We start from the raw sequence: 27,416 nt of genomic DNA on the forward strand, positions 1-27,416 counted from the left end.
AAACAGTAATTAGGATTACAGTGGTACCTCAGGTTATATACGCTTCAGGTTACAGACTCTGCTAACCTAGAAATATTACCTCAGGTTAAGAAATTTGCTTCAGGATGAGAACAGAAATCATGCTCTGGTGGCGTGGCAGCAGCTGGAGGCCCCATTAGCTAAAGTGGTGCTTCAGGTTAAGAACAGTTTCAGGTTAAGTACGGACCTCCGGAACGAATTAAGTACTTAACCTGAGGTACCACTGTATATATTACGCATGAACCCACACGTGCCAGGTGTGGTAGAACAACCTTTTCTTATTATCCATGGTGGTAGTTGTTCTTTAACAGGTCACAGTTGTAATTTTATCAATTGGAGCCTCCTTTATGGAGTGGTAGAGGGACGCGGGTGGCGCTGTGGGTTAAACCAAATCCCCGCGATGGGGTGAGCTCCTGTTGCTTGGTCCCCCCTCCTGCCAACCTAGCAGTTCGAAAGCATGTAGTGCAAGTAGATAAATAGGTACCCTCCGGCGGGAAGGTAAACGACGTTTCCATGCACTGCTCTGGTTTGCCAGAAGTGGCTTAGTCATGCTGGGCACATGACCCGGAAGCTGTACGCCGGCTCCCTTGGCCAATAAAGTGAGATGAGTGCCGCAATCCCAGAGTCGGACACGACTGGACCTAATGGTCAGGGGTCCCTTTACCTTTACCTTATGGAGCGGTATGGGTTTTAATTTTTCTTTTTTGCATTCATAGTTTATGGCTCTTCCAAGCTCTGGGCTCAGCATGAGATGAAGTCCTTCCCTCTGGTATCATCTGCAGTGTTACTTAGCCTCTCCTCTGGGTCAGCAGGCAAATCCTGCCATACAAGAGTTCCGCATCCCATAACCACTCCAAGCAGACTGCAACATGTAATCAGTTAGATTGATTGATTAACTGATCAAAAGTGTGGGGGGGGGGTTAAGGCAGTAAATTCACAGGGCACCCAATTTTTCAAAGTGTATTGTTTTGAATAGAATTACATACTATAAACTTGCAGATGGCAATCGCTATCTTAAGAAGCATCCCTCCTCTTTCACACACAAGGAGGAATGCGTATTCTAAGATGATTTAGCCGATGCTTTCTCCTACCCACTTAATTAGGGACGCAGGTGGCGCTGTGGGTAAAACCTCAGCGCCTAGGGCTTGCCGATCGCATGGTCGGCGGTTCGAATCCCCACGGCGGGGTGAGCTCCCGTCGTTCGGTCCCAGCTCCTGCCCACCTAGCAGTTCGAAAGCACTCCTAAGTGCAAGTAGATAAATAGGTAGGGCTTTATAGCGGGAAGGTAAACGGCATTTCCGTGTGCTGCGCTGGTGCCGGCTCGCCAGAGCAGCTTCGTCACGCTGGCCACGTGACCCGGAAGTGTCTCCGGACAGCGCTGGCCCCCGGCCTCTTAAGTGAGATGGGCGCACAACCCTAGAGTCAGACACGACTGGCCCGTACAGGCAGGGGTACCTTTACCTTTCTATAACATATGGGTGCATCACGTAAACAACAAAGGAAATACTGTTGTTTTACTCATGCAAATGACTAAAACCCACATGGTTTGTTTGAAGGGAGATGTTCTTAATATTCGTTGGCCGTACCAGATTTCCCTTCACGTGGAATGTTTTTGTTTTTTGAGGGGAAACAATGCTTAAAATGTTTTTCTGGATGCCCAGTGCATAGTCTTGCAGTGTTCAAGTTCTAATAAAGGAGAGACAGACAGGCCGGCCCAGGGGAGGGAATGTGGCCCTCCAAACCTAATAATCCGGCCCTTGGAAGTGTCTGCAGCCACACCTCTTCATTGACCATGCTGGCCCTGCATCTTGCCATCCTTGAGTGTGTGTTTTTTTGCCTGACTGTCATGTGTCTTCACACTCTGATAATGCCTCTTTCTTTCCTGGATGGAAGATTGTGTGTGTGTGTGTTTTTGTGTGTGTGTGTGTGTGTGTGTGTGTGTGTGTTTTTGTGTGTGTGTGTGTGCGTGCGCGCGCACGCGCGCGCGCGTGTGCGCAAACTACCCTACTGTGAAAAGGTAAAATTTGCATGCATTGCTCCATCCACTTTCACCTCACCTACCATTGAAATATGGTCTAGAGGGGAATTCTGCCCTTAGACTCCTGTTTCCGTTTTAGTGTTCTTCCTATGTTAGCATTTGAGAAACCAGGGAGGATGAGCAGCGTCTTTGTGCGTCCTTTGCAAATTATTTAAAGTCTTCCTGCAGATGCATGCAGTCTTCTTCAGAACAGCAGACAAGACCACCTGCCCGGTTCTGGATGTTCCCTGTCTTAAGACATAGCACTTGATCAGTGTTTAAACAGCAAAGGCGATTCAGGAGGGAGAAGACTGTTAAGGCCTCATTGCGTTCTTTTAAAGTGGCAGTTTGACTTTTTAAATTGTACCTGTCAGGCGTTCAAGCATAAAACTGTCATTAGGAAACAATTTTGCTTTTATAGTCCTTAACGATATGTACATACGCACACTTTCCAATGCAGGATTCCATGAGGCTGTCACAGGGCTGGTTTGATTGGAAGAATGAAAGGGAGATACTTGAAAAATCTTCAGCGGGGTATGGCTTCAAGCGACGCCATTGTGAAGCCTGCAGGAAAAGCTCATTAAATTAAATTGAACAATTCAAACTGCATGTTTCAGGAGCTCCAGTCATGATGCTTTTAGTATACAGTGGTACCTCGGGTTAAGAACTTAATTCGTTTCAGAGGTCTGTTCTTAACCTGAAACTGTTCTTAACCTGAGGTACCACTTTAGCTAATGGGGCCTGCCGCTGCTGCCACACAATTTCTGTTCTTATCCTGAAACAAAGTTCTTAACCTGAGGTACTATTCCTGGGTTAGCAGAGTCTGTAACCTGAAGCGCCTGTAACCTGAAGCGTCTAACGTGAGGTACCACAGTACCGGCAAGGAGCAGAAACGAGAGGAAACTGTCAGGGAAAAGGAGACTGTCACAGGATAATTCCTGCATTTTTGATAACTCTTGTAAAAATACGTGGAGCAAGAAAGAGGCTACAGTTGTTGTTCATGCTAACTTAGCTTCGGCAAACCGCTCAGGCTCAATTAAGGAAAAGTCATTTCTCCCCCACATCTAAGTACGTCCACGTTCCTTTCAAACAGAAACAAATCATTCTTTATTTATTGCCTTAGCAGATACCTGAGGAACAATTTAAGAAACTTACATTAAGCACTCACATTGGGCTATAGCTCCTTCCATTCTCTCATGGCAGTTGAGAGGCTCTTCTCCCTGTTGGGTTTTAAATCTATTAGGAAAAGTGTAGGACCCCATGGAAGCCACAGGCATTTCACCTCAGCTGCATTGGTTTTAAAGGTCACGATTGCTAGATAGTCCTAATTTTGAAGTTATCCCTTATTTTAGAATGGGGAACCAGAAGTGCACCAGATGTTGTACACCACACATTTAAAGCACATTCCCCTACCCCAAAGAATCCCAGGAGCTGTGATTTGTTCAGGGTGCTGTGAATCGCAGCACTGCGAGGGGCAAACTACAGTTCCTGGGATTATTTGTAGGATGAATGTGCTTTAAATGTCTACTGTGTGTGTAGCCTAGGACTGCCAGCTCCAGCCAACATGGCCATTGGTCAGGGATGATGGCATTCAAGTCAACAACACATGGAAGGCCACAGGTTCCTCACCTTCTAGAACAGTTTCCCAAACTTGGGTCTCCAGCTGTTTTGGGACTACAGTTTCCATAATCCCTGACCACTGGCCCTGCTAGCTAGGGATGAAGGGAGTTGTAGTCCAAAAACAGCTTGAAGACCCAAGTTTTGTACTATACTTGCATATAGTATAGTACAAGTTTTGTACTATACTTGCATATAGCAGTCTTGGAGTGTAGCCTAAGGCTCGCATCTACCTTTTTGGTTTTGTGAAGACACAATACAGTCATACCTTGGGATAAATGTGCTTCAAGTTAAGTATTTTGGGGTCAAAATGACACCACGCGCATGTGCGGAAGCAGCGAAACGCGTCAGACGCAGGTTGCGTTTGCTTCAGGATGCAAACGGGGCTCCAGAACAGATCCCGTTCGCATCCCGAGGTACCACTGTAGTGGGAGATTCAGGGTCTGAATAGGCTCTGGTTTGGAGCTTTAAAATGAACTATTTTGGTCAATTTGCTTTGTGGCACTTCTTCCTCTTCCTGCTATTGCCATCCTTTGCATTGTGTTCACACATAATTGTGTGGGCCGCCCGTCACATTCTTCGTTACTTATTTATTATTACTAATCCGATGTTAATTTTCTAATCGTTCAACAATAATTCTTCTAACTTTTGTAGGTGATGACCAGATGGAGAGAAAAGGACAAGTTTTGATTCTGTTAGTCGAACAAGCTCTTCAATTTCAGGATTACAAAGCAGCAAATATGCATTGCCAGGAGCTTATGGCTTCAGGTGGGAATGAATTTCCTCTTCTCCCCCGCTCCCCAACCCCCCCCCCCAAAAAAAAAAATTATCTTGTGGATTTTCTGACATTGTATGAAATGGCAAATATTTTGAGAGGAGCCTGATGAAGTCATTATCAGAGTAGAGCCACTGAATCTAAGGGATTTGAGAAACGATTAATTTAAACAGTCTATTTCAGCGCATTTACTGTAGAATATAAATTTGATGAATAAAACTCTTTATCCTTATGCAAGCTGGCAAATTACTGTTTTTTGAATGCATCAGCCTCAAAGTTGGATACATGAGGTTCCTCTTTTTGTTCTATTTTTTGAAGCATTTCATGGTGATGTCTGCTGTAGGGTGATGTAAGTTGTGTAGTAATGAAATGTAGTTGGGTTGTATACAGAAAGAATAAATTGAAGGCAGGATGGTGTCTCTGATAGCTAATGTACAGACATGATCATGTTAAAATTCATATGCAGGGTACAGAATCATTGTATCTGATATGGAATGAGGTCAGACTTTCATAACCATTCCATTGAAAACTGAATTGTGGTACTCTTCAAATTTGAAATGCTGGTGTAATTTCAATTTCAGTTTCATATTTATTTATTTACTTATTTATTTATTTGTTTATTGTAATCTCAGTCCTTAATTTGAGTTTTCTCGATCTTTGATCTCAATTTCATTTTTGTAATTGTTTTGTTTTGTTTTATCCGTATCAGGGTACTCTAACAGCTGGGAGGTTTGCAGCGAGTTAGGACAAGCCGAAGGTTACCAAGACATGGCCGTCCGACAGGAGCTCATAGCCTATGCTTTGACACATTGTCCCCCAAGTGCCATTGAACCACTTCTGGCAGCGAGCAGTGCTCTGCAAACTGAGGTATGTCTAGATTCTCTAAAAGCCTTGTTTAAAATGCAAACAAAACAAAAATAAATCTGTTCTGAAGTCATATCTCCTACGCTTTGTTGCTACTGGACTGAAATACTGTTTTTAACAAATGCCTGGTGTCAGGGGTTCAGGAGCAGAGGCACAGGGGAGAGAGAGAGCGGAGAGCGAAGGGGAACAATCCGAGGGCAGCGTAGGGGAGTATGACAGTGGGCCGAGAGATTCCATGAGCTTCTCCAGCGATTCGGAAGATTCCCAGAAGGGGGCACCGATGGCCAGGGCAAGGGGGGCCCCGGGAAGGACGCGCCAGAAGCAAGGGGCCAGCGGCGACTCCTAAAGCAGCAGCTGGAGATCGGGACCAGCTTCCCCACCAGGGCGTAGCGGGGGGGAAGAGTCCCATGCGTCAGGGCCGGCTTCCCCTCCAGTGGGGAGAGAAGATGAGGCAGGGCTGACCACGCCCCTATCGCTGAGTGAGGGAACGGAGGGGAAGTCAGACCCAGCCAACTCCCCCCCCCCCCGAAGGGGGAAGCAGTAACAGGAGCAGTGTAACGGTCAGGAGGAAGGTTGCCGGCTGGGCGCGCGCGCCAAGTTCAAATGTACAGGAGCGCGGGACAGCAGGGAGGTCGGATTGGGAGCCAGGTCCTAAAGCACGCCGGAAACAGGGGGAAGAATCCGGGGAATCAGCATCAGAAGAGTCCAGAAAGGGCGACACCCCAGAGGGCAGAAGGACCCAGAGGAGAAAGGAGCAGAGGAGGAGGTGGAGCAAGGCTAGGGTCTTGAACTGGTGTCGAGGGGGAGCAGATTCAGATGGAGCTTCAGCGGTCTAGGGTTGAGACGTAGAGCTGCACGCCACGGCTTTGAAATGGAAACTGAACCTTAATAAAGACTTTTGTATATAGCAAGAACTGGCGTTGGTCCTTTGTGAGCTGGGACCTTGGGCAGCTCTGACACCTGGGTTGAAATATTGTTCTTTATATATACTGTATTTTTCCATGTATAAGGCTAGGTTTTTTTCCTTAAAAATAATGTCAAAAATTTGGGGGCATCTTATACATGGATACATCCCCCCATTTTCTTAAATCAGAGTCCCCCAAAATAGGGGGCACCTTATACATGGAGGTGTCTTATAGACGGAAAAATACGGTTTTGGTTTTGAATGAAGTTCCATTTTCAACATGTGGCTTCCACAGTTCTTTCTCAAAATTGGTGTCTGTCCTAGAGTCCCAAGTCCTTGAGTTACAACGCTTTTTAAAGTGAGCCTGTGCCCATTGAAAAATGTAAGTCAGGAGTTTCAAGCTCATTTTAATTTATACCGTAGCTGTTATTAAGCAAGCCTTGTAAGTAGGCTCCCTGTGTCAGGTGTCAGTGAAAGGTATGCCCTCATAGGCATTTCTTTCTCTCTGGGACAATGGGATTTGTTACAAGAAATCTCCTTATCGGGACCCAAAGGGTTAGTGTCAGGGGAACAGCTTAAGTATCATTAGACCCTTGGAGGCATCCTGGCAGGGTTAGACAATTCCCAGAGTGGTTTAACAGTCTATCGCTCTTCTCCCAGAGGAATGGGAACTGCCATTCTGGGAGGGGAATAGGGGCCTGCTAACAACTCCACCACAGTTCACAAACTACAGTTCCCAGGATCCTTTGCGGGAAGCCATGACTGCATAAAGTGGTTATGCTACCGATTTAAATGTTTCCTCCAGGTTGGGCCCCCAGCTTCTTGCTATCAAAAATCACATCCATGATAATCCTTCATGGTATATCATTACTAGTTCTATGACGATGTCATACTTTGCCACTATTCTCATGAAAGACATAAAATGTGTTTAACAGTGTATCTTCACCCATCCTAGCCAGGTTGTTTCATTTATTTATTCATCATCGTAAGTGCTGTTTGATATCTGACTTGTCATCTATTTAGGGACAGTAAATGCTACATCTTTCTTTAGATTTAGATGAACAGGTAGTTGAGGTTTGTGGTTCCTTCGGGATCAGAAATCTGGCTCTTTTTAAAATTTTGTTTGGAACTCAATACTGTGTTTGTGTATGCGCGCGCGCACACACACACACACACACACACACACAAAAACAAAAAACCCCTGGGTACACCACCCTCTGCACATAAGACAGAGCTGGCTGGGCTTTAAATAAGCAATCTTCAGAAGGGAAATGGCTCACTACACTTTATCACTTATAAATTATAATAAACAATTTAACAGATATGTTATTTGTTTTGCCTTAGATTCTTTATCACACAGTCAACTATCAGATCTGGCCTACAGAAAAATGGGAAAACATAAATACCTCCAGACCTGCAAGTGGAATGAAAACAGAGTCTTCTGTAGAGGTAAATTGTGTGTGTGTGTGTGTTTGTTTTTTAAAGCACTGAGGATTTTTAAAATTCATTTGGATCTTTTAGCCTGATCACTGGTCTAGCGATGGAAACAAGGTGAGCTTAGAAGCTCCTGTTTTCTTTCCTCTGTTCCCCTTTCATCAGGCCTTTGCCTCTTTCCCTTGTTTTTCAGTTTTTTGTTTCTCAGCACATTACCAGCTTTATATCTGCATTTCATTGACCTTCTGCAGTCCCTGTCTCTTTAGCTTTTCTGTCTTCAAAACCGTTTTATGCAAAGTCAATCAGTCAATATTGTTTATAGCCAATGGGCATCACGATTATGTAGAGTCTCCCCACCTTGGCTCACAACCTATGTTGTCTTCAGCACTACTTGGGACTTTGGGGTCACACAGCTGCAATTGGCATGGATAATAATAATTATAATTATAGCCCGCCCATCCGGCTGGGTTTCCCCAGCCACTCTGAGCGGCTCCCAACAGATGAAAAACATAATAAAACATCAAACATTAAAAACTTCCCTAAAAAGGGCTGCCTTCAGGCAGAAATTCGATCCAAACTGACAAAAAAAATAAAAATAAAATGCCAGTTTGCCACTCGCAGTGGTTAGCATGTTTATGTGGGTGGGTGGGGGACACACAACTAAACTTTTGGGGCAGACAAGAGCCAAAGAGCTTGCTCTTAAATGCACCCAGTGCTAAATCGGAGTGCATTCTAAATGTACTAAATGCATTCCAGTACTCAATTGAGAGCGCCAGCGTGGTGTAGTGGTTAGAATTCTGGACTATGACCTGGGAGACCAGGGTTTGAATCCCCACTCAGCCATGAATCTCACCGAGTAACCTTGGGCCAAGTTGCTGTGTCCTCACAGCTACCTCATAGGGTTATTGTAAGGATAACATGGGGTGGTGAGGACTGTGTATGCCACCTTGTAAACAATATAATCACATTTTCTTCTGTTTAGACCTTGCAGTAACTATAACCAGAGTTGAAAAATGGGGCGGTTGGCTGGGGTGGCAAATTTGAGGAGGGGGCTTTGTGTTGTCAATCTTAATTGTGGCTCGTTCTCAACTGTTGTCCTGGAAGAGAGATAAAAGAGAAGCCAACAGGTGTGTGTGTGTGTGTGTGCTTGTGTATACAAGCTCCTTGTTGGCTTCATAATGGCAGCTAAGTCCTGTGCAGTGAAAAGGCCAGCTTCCTTAGGTTGGAGCCAACTTGAAATCCTTATATGTGCCTATGTATTTTTATTTTTATTTTCTAAATGGCTCTGCTTTGAACAGAGGAGCTGCATCATGAGGATCTATGTCACCTAACCTGATTTATTATTGTTTGGATAGGATTTTACCCAAATATTTGCTGAAGTTAGACTGAGATGGCTAAATCACCCATTTCATTACACTCAGGTTACAAAATTAAGAGAGATAAGCCTTCTGTGTGACCATGCGCAACTGGCAAAATGGGTATGCTGTGTTTGCTGTGTGGTTTGCCATGTATTTAAGACTTCGTTTTGAAGAGATCTTTCAGCAAGATACAGAGAACGCCTCTGTAATTGCCTCTTTTCTTCCTTTTACCTTCAGCTGTAGTTACACATGGAAATAATTTCTTCGTCTACTTTAGAAGTACTCAGACAAAACCAAAAATAACCCTCATTATAAGCAGTTTAAGGCCTTGATTAGTCAAAAGTATTTTAGAATATTATAGCCACCATTACAGGATTATTTAAAAGATGGTGTTTAGCCGTAAAATGGTGTGTGTTAGTCATTAATGGTTAAAGTAACAATTACAGTAAATCACCACAAGTAAATGGGGGGCAACTTTACACATAAGCCACTTAATACTAATGTATCTTTTTGTAGAGACAAGTATTTTATTTATATGTCATGGTAATATGAAAGTATAATTACTGAGCACGGTCTTATTAACACGGGAAGGTGCTTACAAGTGGCCGTGTATTGCTCCAGCCCTTAAATGCCGTTTTATTTGCTTTTTATAAATGCTTCACTGCAAATACTTGTAAAAATTGCAACTTGCTTTCTTTAGGAATTCATCTGTAATGATAGAGCTACAAATGGAATTATTCACATGTGTGGATAAATAACTGGGGGGGGGGTTGGTGATGGAGAAGGAGTATGCATGGATTTTTTTTAATTTATTGTTTTGGTCCGTAGTCTTGTGGGTTTATAGTGGCTCATGTGCATCTTTATAAAGACAGGTGTTAAAGGTAAAGGGACCCCTGACCATTAGGTCCAGTTGTGGCCAACTCTGGGGTTGCAGCGCTCATCTCGCTTTATTGGCCGAGGGAGCCGGCATACAGCTTCCGGGTCATGTGGCCAGCATGACTAAGCCACTTCTAGTGAACCAGAGCAGCGCACGGAAACGCTGTTTACCTTCCCGCTGGAGTGGTACCTATTTATCTACTTGCACTTTGACATGCTTTCGAACTGCTAGGTTGGCAGGAGCAGGGACTGAGCAACGGGAGCTCACCCCGTCGTGGGCATTCGAACCACTGACCTTCTGATCGACAAGTCCTAGGCTCTGTGGTTTAACCCACAGCGCCACCCGCGTCCCTCTAAAGACAGGTGTTACTTGAGCTTAAAACAGGGCACCACTGAGGATGCAAAATACTGTTTCATTAATAAATGGCACTGTTCCCTGACATTGGATTAACACGGGTTGACCCTGACAACTGCCGGGAAGACCAGAATCCCCTTTGTATGCAAACACCAAAATTTGTCATTTTCATTTGAGGGAGGGGTAGGGCAAAGGAAAAGAAAGAAACTGTGGTGATGATGGGTGCTATGGAGGAGAGAAAGATGAGAATTTGGAGGTGGGTTGAGAGAGGGATGTTCTGGTGATCTTGCCTAGCTGCACTGCATTCCGTGAACTGCATTGCATGGCAGTGATCACTGGGTAAGAGTCTATTACTTGTGTTAGCTAGAACTCTTTGAGCCAAGCTTGGTCTTTAAAGAGGTCGTCTCTTCTAACTCCTGCGTAGAAGTAGCATGTAGATGGTTTGTGCACCACTCTCTCCCTCTCTTGTATGGTCTTCCCATCTTATCTTTTTTGAACTTCAATATGAGCCCAGCTTGCTGTTGCTTTAGCCCAGCCAATGCTTTGGCAGTGCCAATTTCAAAGATCAAACCCCAGATTTCATGATACAAGCGTTGCATATCTAAATCGACACTGGGCATGGTCTCCAAGCAGTGATTGTGAGCAGTTTGCGGACTCACTGCAGCTTTATGAGTTGCGTGGTCCAAACTTCAGGCATAATAGCAGGAGTCTTTGAATTCAATGGAAATTAGTGATTTAGTTAATATAAACTTCCAACTAGCCAGCAAATTGCAATGGGCTAACAAGCACAATCCTGTGCAAGTCTCCTGAGTTCAGTGGAAGTTACTCCCGGAAAAGTTTAGGTAGGAGTTCAGTCTTAATCATGTGGACATCTGACTACATTTTCTCAAATATTTTTTACTGATGACCTGTCCAGTATCAACAGGCAGGATGCCTCAGAGATGAAGTCAGGAGAGTCATTGTGTTTTGCACAAATATAAGGTTGGATTCGGGGTAAATTAGTTCAACAAGCTCCACAGGAATCAGTGGGACAAGTTACTCGTGACTAAGTACTGATTTAATTCGGAACAAAGCATACCTAACTTAGTCTTGGTTCCAAACTATTGTGTTATATGCATCAGAAGTGTTTATGGATGCATGCATATATATATAAGTTGAGTCGTTTGATTCCTCTCAAATTTGAATACTCCTCCTTGTCAATCAGGAAAGTGTCACTCTAGAACAGAGCTTTCCAAACTTCTCATGTTGGCAGCACACTTTTTAGACGTGTATCATTTTGTGACGCAGTTTTACTAGCAAACCGGAGGTTAAACTAACCCCTTTCCAGCCCCGGGAGGAGCGTGATGAGCATTCACATGACACACCTATACGCTGCAGCTGACATGCTAATGTGTCGCGACACACAGTTTGGAAAGCTGTGCTCTAGAAAAACAGAAAGACCTAAAACTGCAGGAACACTACAAAGACTTAACTTACGCAGCATGGTCGTTCACAAGGGCAGCCTGCTGAATGTCACACCAGTTGCAAGCTCTCTTCCTAGGGGACAACTGCTTATGCCCTCTGCCTCCTCTTTTCAGAGCTAAGTTGAAAGTTCTTTGATCTAGATTGGAAAAAAGAGGGCTACAGAAAGCCAAATGACGAATTAAAGAGGACTTTTTTGACCCAGCAGATATTACTGTTTGCATTCCGCCCCCCTCCCTGCCTTGGTTTGCACTTGGTGGTCAAGCAGTCTGAAGTCCAGCAGAAGATCATAGATTTCCTCTTTAGCAACTGTTCATTTTCTCACCCTTTTTTTAAAAAAGTGTATAAAATTAGCTCCAAGGGGTAGCTTCTTTGTTCTGTCTTTAAATACAGCTCAGTGCATCTTTTGCCATTTATTTTCTAAGCAGAGTGGAATTTTTGCCATATTTTGCTCAGCATGGGGTCCCTTCAGTTAGAGAAGCAAGAACTGAAAATTCCAACTGATTATTCAGTGGTTGGCAGGAGGCCTCCTCTTTATATCTTTTTACCACTATTAATAATGGAAAGCTTCACACTTAGGCATTCTCTTGCATATAGAAATGTTATTCTCTCCCCAGCTCCCCTTAAAAAAAAAACCCTCACCACAATACTTCTTTTGATATCTTTTTTTACCCTATACTTTCAGCTTTTCAAATCATCATCACAATTATGGGTTTTTTAAAATTTAACACATTTTAGCATTTAACACATAACTTTTCCATCCAAATTAGTGGAATTAAGATAGAATGCTAGCTGAAATGTGATATGGTGTTCATGCATTTACTTCCCAGGAGATGTCATTTAATATATATACTTAGTTGGTACCAATGGGTGTATTTCTGTGCTTTCCAGAGACTTTCCTTCCTCCTCCTCCTCCTCCTCCTCCTCAGATGATCTTCCATTCAACATAATCTTGATTTGCATCCCAATCTGGCCAATATGTGCAGGAGGAATATGGGTGCGTGGGTTCTGTCAGGGGTGCCACTGGGGGACGGGGGCCAAGCCCCCCACTGGCCTTTTCCTTGATCTTTATTTGCTGAGGGTGTGCTGATTTGGCTGATATTCCTTTGGAGGTGCTGTTGAGTCGTTTCTCTGCCAAAAAAAGTGGCACACATTGGCAAGCGTGTGTTTGAAGAGGAGAATGACAAAGGGTTCTCAAAGAAGTGGCATACTTTACATACACTTACAAGTAGTATTCTTTATTATTAATTTACTTCCTCAGAATATATTATTCTTAAGTAACCAGAAACATATTCAGTGTACTACTCAACCTGCCATTGGGGGAAATGTCCTCATCCAGCCTTTCATGAAGTACTCAAATATCCTTTTTCAAAGTGACTGGAAAGTATTGCCTTTTGTATGGACAAGTATGCCATTTTCTATAAACCTTTGAGTGAAACTTCAGTCCACCTGATTTACTGCTGAACCTCTTTGGACGCTATAGCTGCAATAAACTCAAGGAGTTGAGAACGAAACATTTCTGCTCTGAGCAATCTGCTGTTTTCTGACCTCACTCTTTTCCCCAATCACTGGTAACTGAGCAAAGCGCCCATAATATCATCTGTTGCTGGTTTCATTAGTCTGTTGTAATCAGCGGTTTGCTATCTTCTAGTGCTAGTGCACAATCTGAACAAACTTTCATAACAGTGTGAAACATAAATGGCTATTAACTGCAAGGCTATTATTATTATTATTATTATTATTATTATTATGAGTAGAAAATGCAGTGCTAAAAATGCTTCCAGTACTAAATTCGGTGTCTGTGTGTTTATTGTGCTTGTGTTATATCAAATCCTGCCACTTACAAGGAGTGTGGTGGTTGAAATTGCCACAGCTACAACCTTTGAAAGACTTTTGATGCATGTTTTTGCACCAGTTATAATAAAAAAGTAACCTGTTTGGCAGCTTTGTACTAAGGATTGTGTGTTGCATAAACTCATAGGTTGGCACCAGTATTTCCTCTGGTCAGTCTGCTGACCTACTGCAGTGGACCACAGCTAAAACCATGAAGGTCCTTTCTAATACAACTCTGACCACAAAAGCTATGCTGCATGCCGTCAGTGATCGACAGTGGTGGAAGAAGTCACTGACCTATCTTCGGCCATTACATGTAAGAAGTAACCATACACTTATCTTTCAGCTGTTTGACCATGACAATTTACTGTTGCTTCATTCTTCACGTTTAGCTTTCTACTGCCACCCTTAACACTGATTTACTTAAAGGGACCTGGGTAGAGGAATCAGAAGTACAAAGACATGTTATTCATGTGGACCCTAGACAGTGCTGTTTTTCTAGAAAAAGAGGTGCCAGAACTCACCATGAACACTTCCCTCATTCTCTTAGAATGGCAATGGCGCCCACCTGAGAGGTGCCGAAACTGAATTCCAGTGAGTTCCAGCTGCAAAAAGCCCTGGTCCTAGACATGCATTTTAATCTGAGTGTTGCAAATACAGTGTTTCCTAGGAAGTCGAACGGAATCCGTTCCGGAAGTCCGTTTGGCTTCCAAAACATTCGGAAACCAAAGCTCGGCTTCTGATTGGCTGCAGTAAGCTCCTGCGGCCAATCAGAGGCCGTGGAAGGTGCGTCGGACGTTCGGTTTCCAAAGAACACTCACTTCTGGGTTTGCTGCGTTCGGGAGCCAAAACGTTTTAATCTCAAGGCGTTGAGGATCCAAGGTACGACTGTAAGAGGCTTTTATCATCACTACTTAAACATGGGCACTCATCTGTTAGGATATCTTGTATTTTAACATTTGTTGAAATGTGAGGACTTTTCCAGGTAAGAGCTTACAATGTGTTAATATTTGGGCTTCTCCGTCCTTCCCTCCCCTAAACAGGGTCAAGAGTTTGGAGATGCATTAAAAGGCAGCACTGGAGCAAATAAAGCAGTAGAAAAGCAAGGCTGCCATCCATTTTATGAATCTCTGATAGATGATCCATACCTTGCAGATGTAAGTTTACGACCTGTTAAATAGTTGGTAAATAAATAAATAAAGGCCTATCCACACGACCCACCCTCCACGTATTAAAAGGAGGTGCAGAGAGGACTGTTACAGCAAGCTTTCCACCTTGCGTGGAGAAGCCCTAGCTGGATACATTGGTACGAAAGTCCTTCTTCTGATAGAGTTTGAATGCACAAATGTCAGAAGAGGACAGGCAGAGGGCAGAATTTATGCACAACCCCCTTCACGCCCTCTTTCAGCATGTTGAGAGGGCATGCAAAGCCCCCTCACCAAATGGCAATGAAACACTTTGAGTCTGAGTGTTTAGACTTGAGACCAGTTCTGGGCACCACAGTTCAAGAAGGACACTGACAAACTGGAACGTGTCCAGAGGAGGGCAACCAAAATGGTCAAAGGCCTGGAAACGATGCCTTATGAGGAACGGCTAAGGGAGCTGGGCATGTTTAGCCTGGAGAAGAGGAGGTTAAGGGGTGATATGATAGCCATGTTCCAATATATAAAAGGATGTCGCATAGAGGAGGGAGAAAGGTTGTTTTCTGCTGCTCCAGAGAAGCGGACACGGAGCAATGGATCCAAACTACAAGAAAGAAGGTTCCACCTAAACATTAGGAAGAACTTCCTGACAGTAAGAGCTGTTCGACAGTGGAATTTGCTGCCAAGGAGTGTGGTGGAGTCTCCTTCTTTGGAGGTCTTTAAGCAGAGGCTTGACAACCATATGTCAGGAGTGCTCTGATGGTGTTTCCTGCTTGGCAGGGGGTTGGACTCGATGGCCCTTGTGGTCTCTTCCAAAGCCACTACCGATCTAAAGAGGGGGTGGGGTTGCGGGCTCACGCCCCCATCATCAATCTCGTGGGGCTAGCGTAAGCCCTGCAAGAAGCAGGGATTCCCCAGCTCATTAGTATTCACCGTCCACGGCGGCAGCCAGTCGGCTGCCGGCAGGGGCGGGCCTCCCGGGACCACTTAAGGTCGGGGCAGCCCTGGCTCGCCCCTTTTCTGATAGGGCCAATGCCTAAAGCCAATACCGCTCTTACCTGTAATCAATAAAGTTGTGGCCATTTGCAATAATGGGAAAGAGTAGAGAAATCAAACATGCAGCGAACGCTGGTTATAATTTGTGCTTAAAATTTGTGTTCTGTAGAATGAAGTTACTTATACCACGTATCAGCACAATCCTTTGGAAAGTTTTGCAGAAGTATTGCTGAGAACTGGGAAGCTTGCGGAGACTAAAAGTGAAGGGCATTATCTCTTTCCTGCCACAGAAGGTACAGTGTGTGCTTATTTTCTTTCTTCATGGGTGGGTGGGTGGTATATATTTGTCACAGGGTGGTGTTCTAACTTATGTCTAGATCACTTATCTTTGAAATTTCTACCTTGAAACTGTAAGAGCTGGTCCAGTGAGGGAGCCTTGCATATCTGCCAAGAAAATCCAGTGTGGGGGTCACATAGGATGATGGGCATTGGGCAGTCCCATTGAGTTTCACACCCATGCTGTTTGAATTGTAGATGAACACAGATACCACCCTCCCAAAGGTTATGGGAGAAAATTGGTGTGGCCAGCAGTTTTAAGAAGCTGCTCCACCATTATTGAGTTTTTCATTTGAGGAATCCCTTGTAAGCTTCTATGGGACCCCCGCATTCTTCAGAGCACAGTTTTCTGGGGGAGGAATTCTTCTAGATTATTGCTTGCATTGTCAGTGCTGATTGAACATCCCTCTCCACCCCCTTGCTTCTTCATCCGACGTGACTTGCATTGCAATATCTGTTTTGTCGCAATGTCTGTTTTAATGGGTCTTTGTGGTCTTTGAATAATTAACAATGGAGATCAGAAATCAGGGACTTTTGGAGAGAATGTTCTGCAACCCAGGGAGAATCCCAAATGTTTGGTTGTGCTCTGATTGTTAGAAGACACATGTTCATTAATTTTACTGACTTGTCGGAGAACTGTGGCTATGTGATACAGGTTGCTCATCCAAGCATCCTCCTTATTCAGTATACAGGTAATGTGGGCAAATAAATCTACTTCCATTATTAATTTGATAGCTTGACATGTGCCTTGGCAGCTTTGTATGTGTGAGTGAGCAAGAGTTGAGTGAGTGAGATGCATTCCTAATAATGCAGTCATGCTTGGAACTTGATATTCTTGGTGCTTTCTTTTAAGTTATGTGATACACAGCCTCAGCTTGATGAGCACTGATGTGTAATTTTGCTGTTGCTCTCTCTCAGCAGAGAACAGTCCACTTTTGCAATCACAACCCATATTGACTATTCCTTTCTTTTTCTTGCCAAAATTATAATTGACTTGACTTCAGATTCACTCCTCGCATTCACACTTTTTAAAAAATGCATAGATCTTTTCATTACAATTGAGTAAGTATTTTATATGAAGATTGCACTTGGTGATTCATAAAACGAACACTGTTCTCCTTTGTGCTTCATTGAGTGGGAGGGAGGAAGTGGAGAGGGGGCTCTTAACGACCTTCTTTCCCAGTTGAAAATTAAACTGTTACAAGTATTTGTGTTTTGTAAGTATCCTTTGAAAAAGGATGCCTCAGTTTGGATGCTCGTATTGTCTCAAGAAGGTGAAATATGCATGAGACTTATGTTTGCCTGTTCTGTCTTCATATTGCCTGTCTCTTCTCTTCTTGGATTCATTTTCCATATTTCCCACTACATCCAAACTGGGAAACAATGATTACCATTAGCTGAACAAATCGGGATAGGGAATCATAGTCATAGGTTGGGTTTAGATCCTAGCTTATTCCCAATGTGGTAATCATAGTTTCCTGGTTTGACTGTAAAGGGAAACTATGGTCAACTAACCGAGGAAGTCTTCAGTTGTGGTATGCATCCCTCATCTTCAGAAGCTGAAATATGTGCATCCAAATTGGAAATATTCCAATGCTACTTGCCATGGAAGTTTTGCCATGAAAAATGAGGGCAGCTTGATTATGAGAAATTAACTCCACCCCACAAAAACTAGTTTTTTTAACACAGCTTAATAGTCCTGTCTAAGTTGATCGAGGTGTCCATGGATCTTAGGAGAAAAAAGTCTTCAGGATTCAGTAGATCCAGAACATCCTAATAAAACTTGGAAATATGATGACATAATTGAAACAAACAAAAAACACTCACTTCAGTTGTACTGGCGAGCAATTTTCAAAAGGGTGTTTATTCCGCCATGGTTACTAAAAGAGAAAAATCACACCAATTAATTCTGCTAAACACAATTGTACCTGTATGGACATTTATACAAGCCACTCATTTATAACTGACTTGATGTCGTGCAGATAAATGCTACTTGCAGTTCTGAGAGCATTGGCTCTCCAGGAAAATCAATCACCATTGACAAAGCACGCGAGCAAACTGGTGTATTTATGTGTATAAGATACCATTGTGTGATCCATTGAGTGCAATAATTCACCAGAAAAGGGCCCAATCCAGAAATCAATTTTGTACTGTACAGAAGAAATAATGTGATGGCTATTCTTAAGAAAAGTTCTGCAAATGACATATTGCAAAAGCCTTATGAGAGAGAAACTCAATTTCCCTACCTTTATGTTATCCATGGAGGCCTTTGAATAACCACAGAAACATGACAGAATAATTCTGTCATGGAAGTCTTGAATTGTGTTACTAAATTCTGATCTGGAGACAACTAGCATTGCTTTTTAATAAGGAAAAAAAAGAGCGCTTAGTGGAACAAAGAAAACAGGAAAAACCTGAAAAAAATCCAGAGTTTCTTATGCAGTTTTCGTGAAGGACATGAACATTTATTATTTGTTTTAGAGTAAAACCAAACCACTCTTTGAAACCCAGGGCAACATGAAGCCTATGATCTGTATCTTCTGCCACAGTGTTGCACCAGCTTAAGCTACACAGTGGAACCTTGGTTGTTGAACGCAATCCATTCCAGAAGACTGTTCAACTTCCAAAATGTTCAACAACCGAGGCACAATGAGCAGTCAGCATTTTCAATGGAGAAAATGGAAAAACGCACCTCGGAAGCCATTCGACTTCTGATGTGCATTTGAAAATGGAAGCATTAACTTCCAGGTTTTCGGCATTCGGGTTCCGAATCGTTCGGCTTCTGAGATGCTCGAAAACCGAGGTTCCACTGTATTGGTCTAGCCATATTGCCAAGAAACTTTAGTGGCAGTTTAAGTGAGAGTGTGAGTTTGAGATAGATAGATAGATAGATAGATAGATAGATAGATAGATAGATACAGTGGTGCCTCGCAAGACGAAATTAATTCGTTCCGTGAGTTTTTTCGTCTTGCGATTTTTGCGTCTTGCGAAGCACGGACTTTGGAAAAGCTTCAAAAATCACCAAAGTCTTCAAAAACCTCAAAAAAGGCTACCACACCGCGTGCTATGAGTTGCTCCTCGAAGTGAATGCACGGTTTTAAGAAAAAGGAAACAAACTTGCAAGACAAAGGAAACAAACTTGCAAGACGTTTTCGTCTTGCGAAGCAAGCCCATAGGGAAATCCGTCTTGCGAAGCAACTCAAAAAACGAAAAACTCTTTCGTTTTGCGAGTTTTTCGTCTTACGAGGCATTCGTCTTGCGAGGTACCACTGTATATAGATGATAGATAGATAGATGATAGATAGATAGATAGATAGATGATAGATAGATAGATAGATAGATAGATAGATAGATGATAGATAGATAGATAGATATAGAATTCCCCAGGTATTCTTGTCTGTGTCTATTTCCTAATGGCTTGCATCAATGTGGATTCTGCAAAATGATGTTCCCTTCTTAACCATTCTCACAACACAGGGCAGTAGGAGTGGGAGGTTAATTTCCAAAATTGGGGGTGGGGGGCGGGTGTCTCTGCAGCTCTGTTGCTATAGTTAAGGACTTGATATCTGCAGTTCCTTTCTGTCTTCTGCAATGGATGCTGTTCTAAGGATGGCCTCCTTTCCTGTGCCAAATATCACTTTGCAATGCTCTGTACCGATTTCCAAAGATGTTTAGGATGTTAGATAATTGAGATGTTTGTTGCTTTTAAGATGTTTATTACCTTCAGATACTGTCAGGAATATAGGATCTAGTTCGAGTACCAGAGAAATTTAGCCTGCAATCATAAACACACAGTAGGATTTAAGATTGAGATGCATAAGATTGCACTCTTGGTTATGAATAAATACAATATTATATTTGAATTGAGGTCATTGGTGTAGTCCAGCAGCATCTCGAAGGTATCATGTTGCCAAGCCTGAACTAGAGGGACCAGTGATCTGGCATGGTATAAGTCAGCTTCCTGTGATCAGCGTGGCTTAGGAATAATTGTCGATGCTACTTAATTCCTTTCATTAGCTTAGGAATATTTAGCACCCCAGCCTGCTGCTGTGTATAACCATATATTTCCAGGTACACCCATAACTCTTCCATTGTAATGATTTGTAAAATGGCAAAATGCTTGCTTTGCTGCTTTCTTCCTCGTGATAAAAAGTTGATTAATAATTGAGTCTTGTGGCACATAAAAAGCAGGTGATAAGAAATACAGATGTTCAGGCTGTAGGAAACAACATATTTCACGCTATTCTGCTGCCTGTTTTCCTAAACGTTCATAACTTATGTTGTGGCTGTGGTTTTACAGCCAGCCGATTTTGGTGCTGTAAATCAGCATGAGAGATGTTTCAGCCATTCTGTTTTAACATCTGCCATGGCACTATTTCATCTTGTTCTGATAACGCATAAACACTTTGGCTGGGAGTTAAGCTAAAGCGGGCTTGCAGTTTTAATTACACATTATCTGTTTTTGGCCCCACTGATCAGTGCTTAATTGAATGCATGCAGGACACATGAATCTAGACAAAATTTAAAAAATCCTTCCAGTAGCACCTTAGAGATCAAGTTTGTTCTTGGTATGAGCTTTTGTATGCATGCACACGAAAGCTCATACCAAGAACAAATTAAGTTGGTCTCTAAGGTGCTACTAGAAGGATTTTTATTTATTTATTTATTTGACTACAGCAGACCAACACGGCTACCTACCTGTAACTAAAACATGAATCTAGAATCTTCAGAAATATAGCAAATGAGGAAATTTCCAACCTTGGTATGTGGGAAGGGCAGAGTGGCAGAGGAGTTGAAAGCTTTTATTTTGTATTTTCCTCTGTTGCAGTGCTGTTGCAGCTGGCCAGTGAAGCTTTGCCAAATGACATGACCCTATCCCTTGCATACTTACTTGCATTACCTCAGGTATGTTCACAGCTGAGATGTCTTCAGTCTTACAGTCCAACTTGATGGCTCTAATATTTCACATATTTGCTTGGCTTCAGTCTGAATCCAGAAGTTCATACCCTCCAACATTTCTCCAGTGAAACTAGGGGCATCCTATTTCATTATTGTTGTTGTTGTTGTTGTTGTTACTTTATTTATACCTTATAAAATTTATACCCTATAAAACACTTTGAAAGTGAAGTACCTTTGGTCCCCCCCCCCCCAGTTAGACCTGGCAGGGATCCCAATTTGGCCTGTTAGGCAGCTTTCCCAAAGCCCTGCCCACCCACTGCACATTCAACATTTACCAAGTAAAGACACAGCTGCAAAGGTTGTGATCAGGAGCCATAAAATGCGCTCCCAGTTATTCCTTGGTGCCAAATGCAATGCCGTCTGGGGTTGGTTCTGCTTGAGAGCTCTCAATTCACTACATTCTTTTCCACACCCTCTAAAAACGCTTTTGTTCAGGAAAGCCTACCCAGACATGGAGAAGTTGGGGTGGAGATGAGAAACCCCTGGGGCTCTTTGAAGGGAAAGAAAAGCTTTTTTTTTTTTTTTTGGTCTTCTAAATAGATGCTTTAAAAATAACAACTTGACATGCCACATCCCCTTCTCTTCTTCCCAGAGTACCTTCTTTGACACTGGTGTCTCTATCTCATCATTCATAAAAACATAGAATTGTAGAGTTGGAAGGGACCACGAGGGTCGCCCCCTGCAATGCAGGAATCTTTTGCCCAACGTGGGGCTTGAACCCACAACCCTGAGATTAAGAGTCACATGCTCTACCGGCTGAGCATTGAAGAGCAACTACTAAAGAGTCTGGTGAGCTTGCCACTGTGATGTTGTTTTAGCCAAGTTAACTCTCTCCTTTTTTTCCTTCCCAGGTGGTGGATGCCAACAAGTGCTTTGAAAAGCAATCTCCTTCTGCTTTATCTCTCCAGCTGGCAAGTTATTACTACAGCCTGCAGATCTATGCTCATTTGGCACCATGTTTCAGGGACAAGTGCCATCCCCTCTACAGGGTCAGTTTTCAGGAATTTCTTTTGCCCATTAGCATACAATATTTTTTTTAATGTGCTATAAATCTGGTGCATAAGTCAAGCCCAGATCAGGATCAGACCTGTTTTATTCCAGCCAAGTTGCCTATCGCCATTTTAGCTAGTGTTCTATAAACACAGAACTGCTTAATACAATGTTTGCCAGAATGGGTTATGTGCTTCTTAATTAATATTACCTAGCAGTTATATTTTTTTAAAAAAGGATGATCATGAGCGATGCATTACTTTACTATGCAATGTTTTAAAATCAACCTTTTAACCTGTGGATTGGAATGTAGTCGGAGTATCTATTCTCAGAAAATTACCAGAGACAATCCAGGAAATCACAGTCTTGTCAACCTACTTTTGCTACCCTGGGCTCCTTTGGGAAAAAGAGAAATCTAATAAATAATAGTAACTTTTCAGTTTCCTGGAAACTGATAGGAGAACGAGTAAAGCTGGAATTGTTACAGGTGTAGAAGCACAAACCTTGATGGCGAAGGATCAGCACATTTGTGTATTGCATTCAGCAACTGTGTGCAGTTCTGAAAGCCCCATTTCAAAACAGAATGGTACCCAACTAGAACAAGAGAATACAGAAGAGAACAGCTAAACTGGATTAAGGAGATGGCGCACCTTCTTGCCAATGAAAGGCTAAAAGCGTTTTGCTCAACACTTGATTCCATACTGAGCTCATGAGAAGAGCTGGCTTGTTCTCTCTTAGGATTTTTGTGAACTGCAACATAAGCATACTCCCATAAATACTTTGGGGCATATGCAGAGTGTCCATCCTCATGCACAGCGGAGCGTGCTAAAAGTACAGAGAAACACCAAATAGTGCTAGGAAGTGTCAGTTGCTGTACTTGGACTGTACAGTGGTACCTCGGTTTACAAACTTAATCTGTTCCTGAAGTCCGTTCTTAAATTAAAACCATTCTTAAACCGAGACGTGCTTTCCCTAATGTGGCCTCTCGCTGCTGGTGCCCTTCCACCGTTCGGCTTCCATTTTTAGACTGGGGCAAAGTTCGCAAACCAGGACACTCCTTCCGGTTTTGCAGAGTTCGTAAATTGAACAGTTCATAAACAGGGCTGTTCTTAAACCGAGGTACCACTGTATAATGCAGTTTCAGTTACATTCAGTTGTAGATACAGTCTTTCCAGCAGCATGCAGTCTTCTTACAGAGTATGTTCTGGCCAAGGTCAGGGCCCAAGAACAAACTTGCCTTAAACACAATAGCATTTATACTGTAGATTGTGCTGAGTCATTCACACATGCTCCCTGCCTCATTCTCACATGCTTTACTAGCTGCAGGTGCAGGACAAAACACACCCAAATTAAACAGCATGCCGAAAATAATCCTTTCTTATCCTTTTTCTCTGTGTGCACAAGCCCCCTTATACATTAACAAAATATTACTGTAGAAAGATGTAGTACAGACCATATAAGATTTAAATTTACAGCTCTGGGGTGGGTGTTTGGAGAAGAAAGCATGGCCAGGGGAAGGACTTTGCAATACGCCCCTGCTTTATATACCTGATCAGTGACTAGTGACCTGCGTTCTAAAACGTGGGTCTGCTGACATAACATTTAAGGCTGCAAGTGCTCAGGCCTTCTGAAACTGCCCTCCAGTCCCTGGCAAAATCAAAAGTGCCTCTTCCTCTTGCAAAGGCACCTCTCCTCCCTCTCCCACACTGCCACCATGGTCGTAATGCACAGGAAAGAGGAAAAAGCATTCCTTCTTGTTCTTGAGTGCTCCAACTTCCCAGCAGTGGCAGGATGCAAGAGGGAAGAGAGGTGCTTTTGCAAAGTAAACAGTGGATGTTCTTTCCCATCACACAGTACCCTAGGAAGATATGTTCCCCTCTTCCTAATGCAGCGCTACAATGGAGAAAGAAACTCTAAAGAGCTTTGGGAACTCCCACTTCAGAGGAGAGGAGCAGAGAGAGTGCTATGCTTTTCCATCTCAGCACTGTGCTGGAAGCAGAGCTTCCTCTACCAGCCCAATGCTGTGATGTGGAGGGAAAATATCCTGTTTTGTTCAGCACAACTTGGCAAAACAGTAGGGGAATTGGTCATATACCTGCCCATCTGCATACATGCATGCACAATGTCTAGGCACTCCCCACTACTTGCATGTGACCCTTGGGAGGGTTGGCCAACAATAAGTGTGACTTGGCTTGACTTGACTTTATACCCCACCCATCTGGCTGGGTTTCACCAGCCACTCTGGGCAGCTTCCAGCTCATATAAAAACATAATAAAACATTGAACATTAAAAACTTCCTGATTCAGGGCTGCCTGCAGATGTCTTCCAAAAGTTGTGTAGTTCTTTATCTCCTCAACATCTGATGGGAGGGTGTTCCACAGGGAGGGCCCTCTGCCTGGTTCCCTGTAACTTTACTTCTTGCAGTGGGAACCGCCAGAAGGCCTTCAGAGCCGGACCTCAGTGTCCGGGCGGAACAGTGGGGATGGAGACGCTCTTTGGCACAAAAATGTTAAACAACCTTGAGTTACAACCTTGGTTTGATAAACAAGACGGTAATGCACTTGGAGACAATAATTCCTGCCTGGCCTGTGATACTTTCACCTGCTGCCATAGGTGATGTTATTGTTAGTAATTTCATTCTCTCATTGCTGTTGGATCTCGGGATCCACTGTTTACATTCCATAGTGTTTGGAGTGTGGGAATGGATACCAGAAACTTTACTTCCGTGTGCTTTTGTACTTTCTGTGTACTTCTGTGTGCTTTTGTACTTTCTCTCTTTGTTCTCTGCTTTCGGACGGAGAGCTGCTGCTCACACTAGCTTTGTTTGTTGTTTTGATTTGCTGTAAATAAAGAAGCTTTTGCGATGCCAAATGTGCTTGTAACTCATCTGGCATATTTCAAAGTTTTCCTTGTCCATTTAGAATGTATGGGAGGAGGAGTTTTTGGAAGACTGAACACAGCAATTTACCATAAATATACATACCATGGTTCATGACTCAGGGTAGACTCCAGTGTGTGTTGATCTGGTAGTGGACGGCACCTGTTCCTAGACCTGGAGGGAAGCATCTTTCAAGTGATTCATCACACACGTCCCCTGCATTTTAGGAGGATTATAACATGGGAGGAAGAATAGATGATCACTACACATCACTATGTGTACTGCTGACGATTGCTTTCAACTCCAAAAAATACCCATTGCATTCTCACTCCCAGTTGTTAAGACAAGATTATGTAATAAATTGATTAGGAGAATTTAGATTATAACGTCTTGGCTTAATAAATCAAGATGTGAATGAGCCTTTTGGCCTTGTAAGCATGCATATGCTCAGCATGAGTTAGTAAACAAACCAAGGTGTTTCCCATTAGATATTGTTTCCTGTTTCATCGGAACCTGGGAACTATGGTTGCCACTTTTAGAAGAAGCCAGGATAACGAGCCATGGTCTAAGTTGGCTTAATTTTTCATCCTGTCTTGGTTCATTAAATTTAGATATGACCATCTGAATGCAGTCATTGTGTTGGTTTGTGTGTGCCATTTTCCTGTCTCCCTTGAAAGGAAAGTTGGACGTATAATGTTGAACTATGGTGCACTGCTATAAATCCTTTGGGAAAGACTTTTTTTTAGAAATAGGAGCAAGTGTTAGGAAGACCAAAAAGAAGTTCCTTTTTTAAAAAAAGTCACTTAAAAAAAATTAAAAATTAAAATTACACAGTCTATTCCTGTACGAGGTTTAGACCATGGGTAAGACAGCAATTTTGTTCTAATGAAACTTACTTTTGAGTAGACACGTATATGGTTGCAAAGTAAGTAAATTTTTAAAGGAACTAATTTAGTACACGGCTAGGTAATTACTTTCCTTTCTCCACCTTGCTGCAATATGTATATCTTACTTGTCCTTGCCATTTATTTTTCTTCAATTGCCTACAATGGATTTTTTCAAAACTCAAAGCAATTAAGTTACAAGTTGCCCCTGAGAAAAAACAAGACACCTCCAGACGTTATTTAGAGGGAGTGGAAGGAAGCACACTAATATTTGAGTTCTTCCTTACCTATCTATTTAGAATATAAAGTAGGGAATACCTGATCACAAATTAGCAATCTCTCCATTTTTAACAGTTACCTTGGGGATCTGTTGATCTCTTTACTTTCTATCAAAATGTGCAATGCAAAGCAAATGTTCACTTAAACTACTTTTGCTAATAATTAAGAAATATGTTGCCTTTTGTTAATGTTGACAAATAGCTTTCAGCGCAAGTAGATATTGCATTGGTGCCCTGATTTGATTAGCCTCTGTTGTATAAACTTGTTATCTTGCAACACCGTTTGTGATTAAATGTCTACCCTTCCAATATTCTCCTGCAGGGCTTACCACGCCTTCTGCTAGCTGATGCACACTTTTAAAAAATTGGAAACACGACATGTTTACACACGCAAAAGGGCCTTCTTTTAACATATGTAAAAGGAATCCTAGAGCCCAGTCTAAGACACTCTTTTATAGCCTAAGAGCAAACCAAAGGGAAGAGGTGTTCTCACTCCCAAGCCAAACCCCCAGGCCACCAAGCAGCCAGTAGATTGGCTTCCACAGTGAAGCCTGGGCTCTGCCATGTCTAGACTCAGCCCCCAAGGTAGACTGTTGCTTGGTTGTAGCCCAAAAGTGCAGACTCTCCATGTGTTCCTGTGTTCCAGGGACAGTCCCGGATTTACAGAAGCCTTCCTGGTTTCTAATTTGATCCTGGAATGTCCCACAATAGCGGTGTCCCTATTTTGGAGAGTGTGGAGTTATCCAGCCCCTGAGCCATCTGAAGGCAGCCTTGTATTGGGAAGGTTTTTTAATATTTTATTATGTTTTCATCTATGTTGGAAGCCACCCAGAGTGGCTGGGGCAACCCAATTGGATGGTTGGGGTATAAATAGTAAAATTATTATTATTATTATTATTATTATTATTATTATTATTATTGAATAGGACATCCTTATTTTTATCGGAGAAATGTTGGAGGGCATGCAAGGGTCTCACCCATCTACCAGCCCCACACCATTCAGTCAACCACAACTGAGCTCCCTAGCAGGAGAGGACCTTTTGTCAATTTTTAGCATGAAGTCAGAGCTATATTCTCCCTGAGAAGAGCTGCCTGGGCAGACCTGCACCTGGAATGAATGAAAAATCCAGTCGTGCTCAGTGCAGAGATGCACCAAGATTAGCCACTTCTGGCAGAGGGAGAAGAGGCAGGGCAAGACAGTAAATCGTGCAGAGGAGTAGTTCATCATCTCTCCATGGAGATTTGCCTCACAGGAGCCTTTAGTTGCTTCCCTCTCTTCTAAGCACTGTAGTGTACCCTGCAACGCAGTTTAGGAATTACTGTTCTGCTGCTTTAAAAAGAGGGGGCATTTCTTTGTACATGTGGCTTGAGCACATATACACCATTCCCCCCAAGTATGTGGACCCCAAGTCTTGAGGGTCCAGACCCCACTGGATCTTC

At 42.9% G+C, this 27,416-nt stretch overlaps 1 protein-coding gene across 2 annotated transcripts in view; it reads left to right on the top strand.

Annotated features, from left to right (window-relative positions):
- NBAS (NBAS subunit of NRZ tethering complex) overlaps nucleotides 1-27,416 on the top strand; it is a 191,475-nt gene that overhangs the window by 118,051 nt on the left and 46,008 nt on the right. Inside the window, exons 33-40 of one of the 2 annotated variants that reach the window (XM_079970284.1) lie at nucleotides 4,307-4,420; nucleotides 5,137-5,294; nucleotides 7,540-7,644; nucleotides 13,661-13,828; nucleotides 14,556-14,669; nucleotides 15,820-15,943; nucleotides 20,815-20,891; nucleotides 21,797-21,934. In XM_079970284.1, the coding sequence (XP_079826410.1) occupies nucleotides 4,307-4,420; nucleotides 5,137-5,294; nucleotides 7,540-7,644; nucleotides 13,661-13,828; nucleotides 14,556-14,669; nucleotides 15,820-15,943; nucleotides 20,815-20,891; nucleotides 21,797-21,934 (998 nt within the window). The remainder of the gene's footprint in view (nucleotides 1-4,306; nucleotides 4,421-5,136; nucleotides 5,295-7,539; nucleotides 7,645-13,660; nucleotides 13,829-14,555; nucleotides 14,670-15,819; nucleotides 15,944-20,814; nucleotides 20,892-21,796; nucleotides 21,935-27,416) is intronic. The other variant, XM_079970285.1, reaches the window with a different exon arrangement.

The sequence above is a fragment of the Podarcis cretensis genome, assembly GCF_951804945.1.
Source record: "Podarcis cretensis genome assembly, chromosome: 3".
Classification (NCBI taxonomy): Eukaryota; Metazoa; Chordata; class Lepidosauria; order Squamata; family Lacertidae; genus Podarcis; species Podarcis cretensis.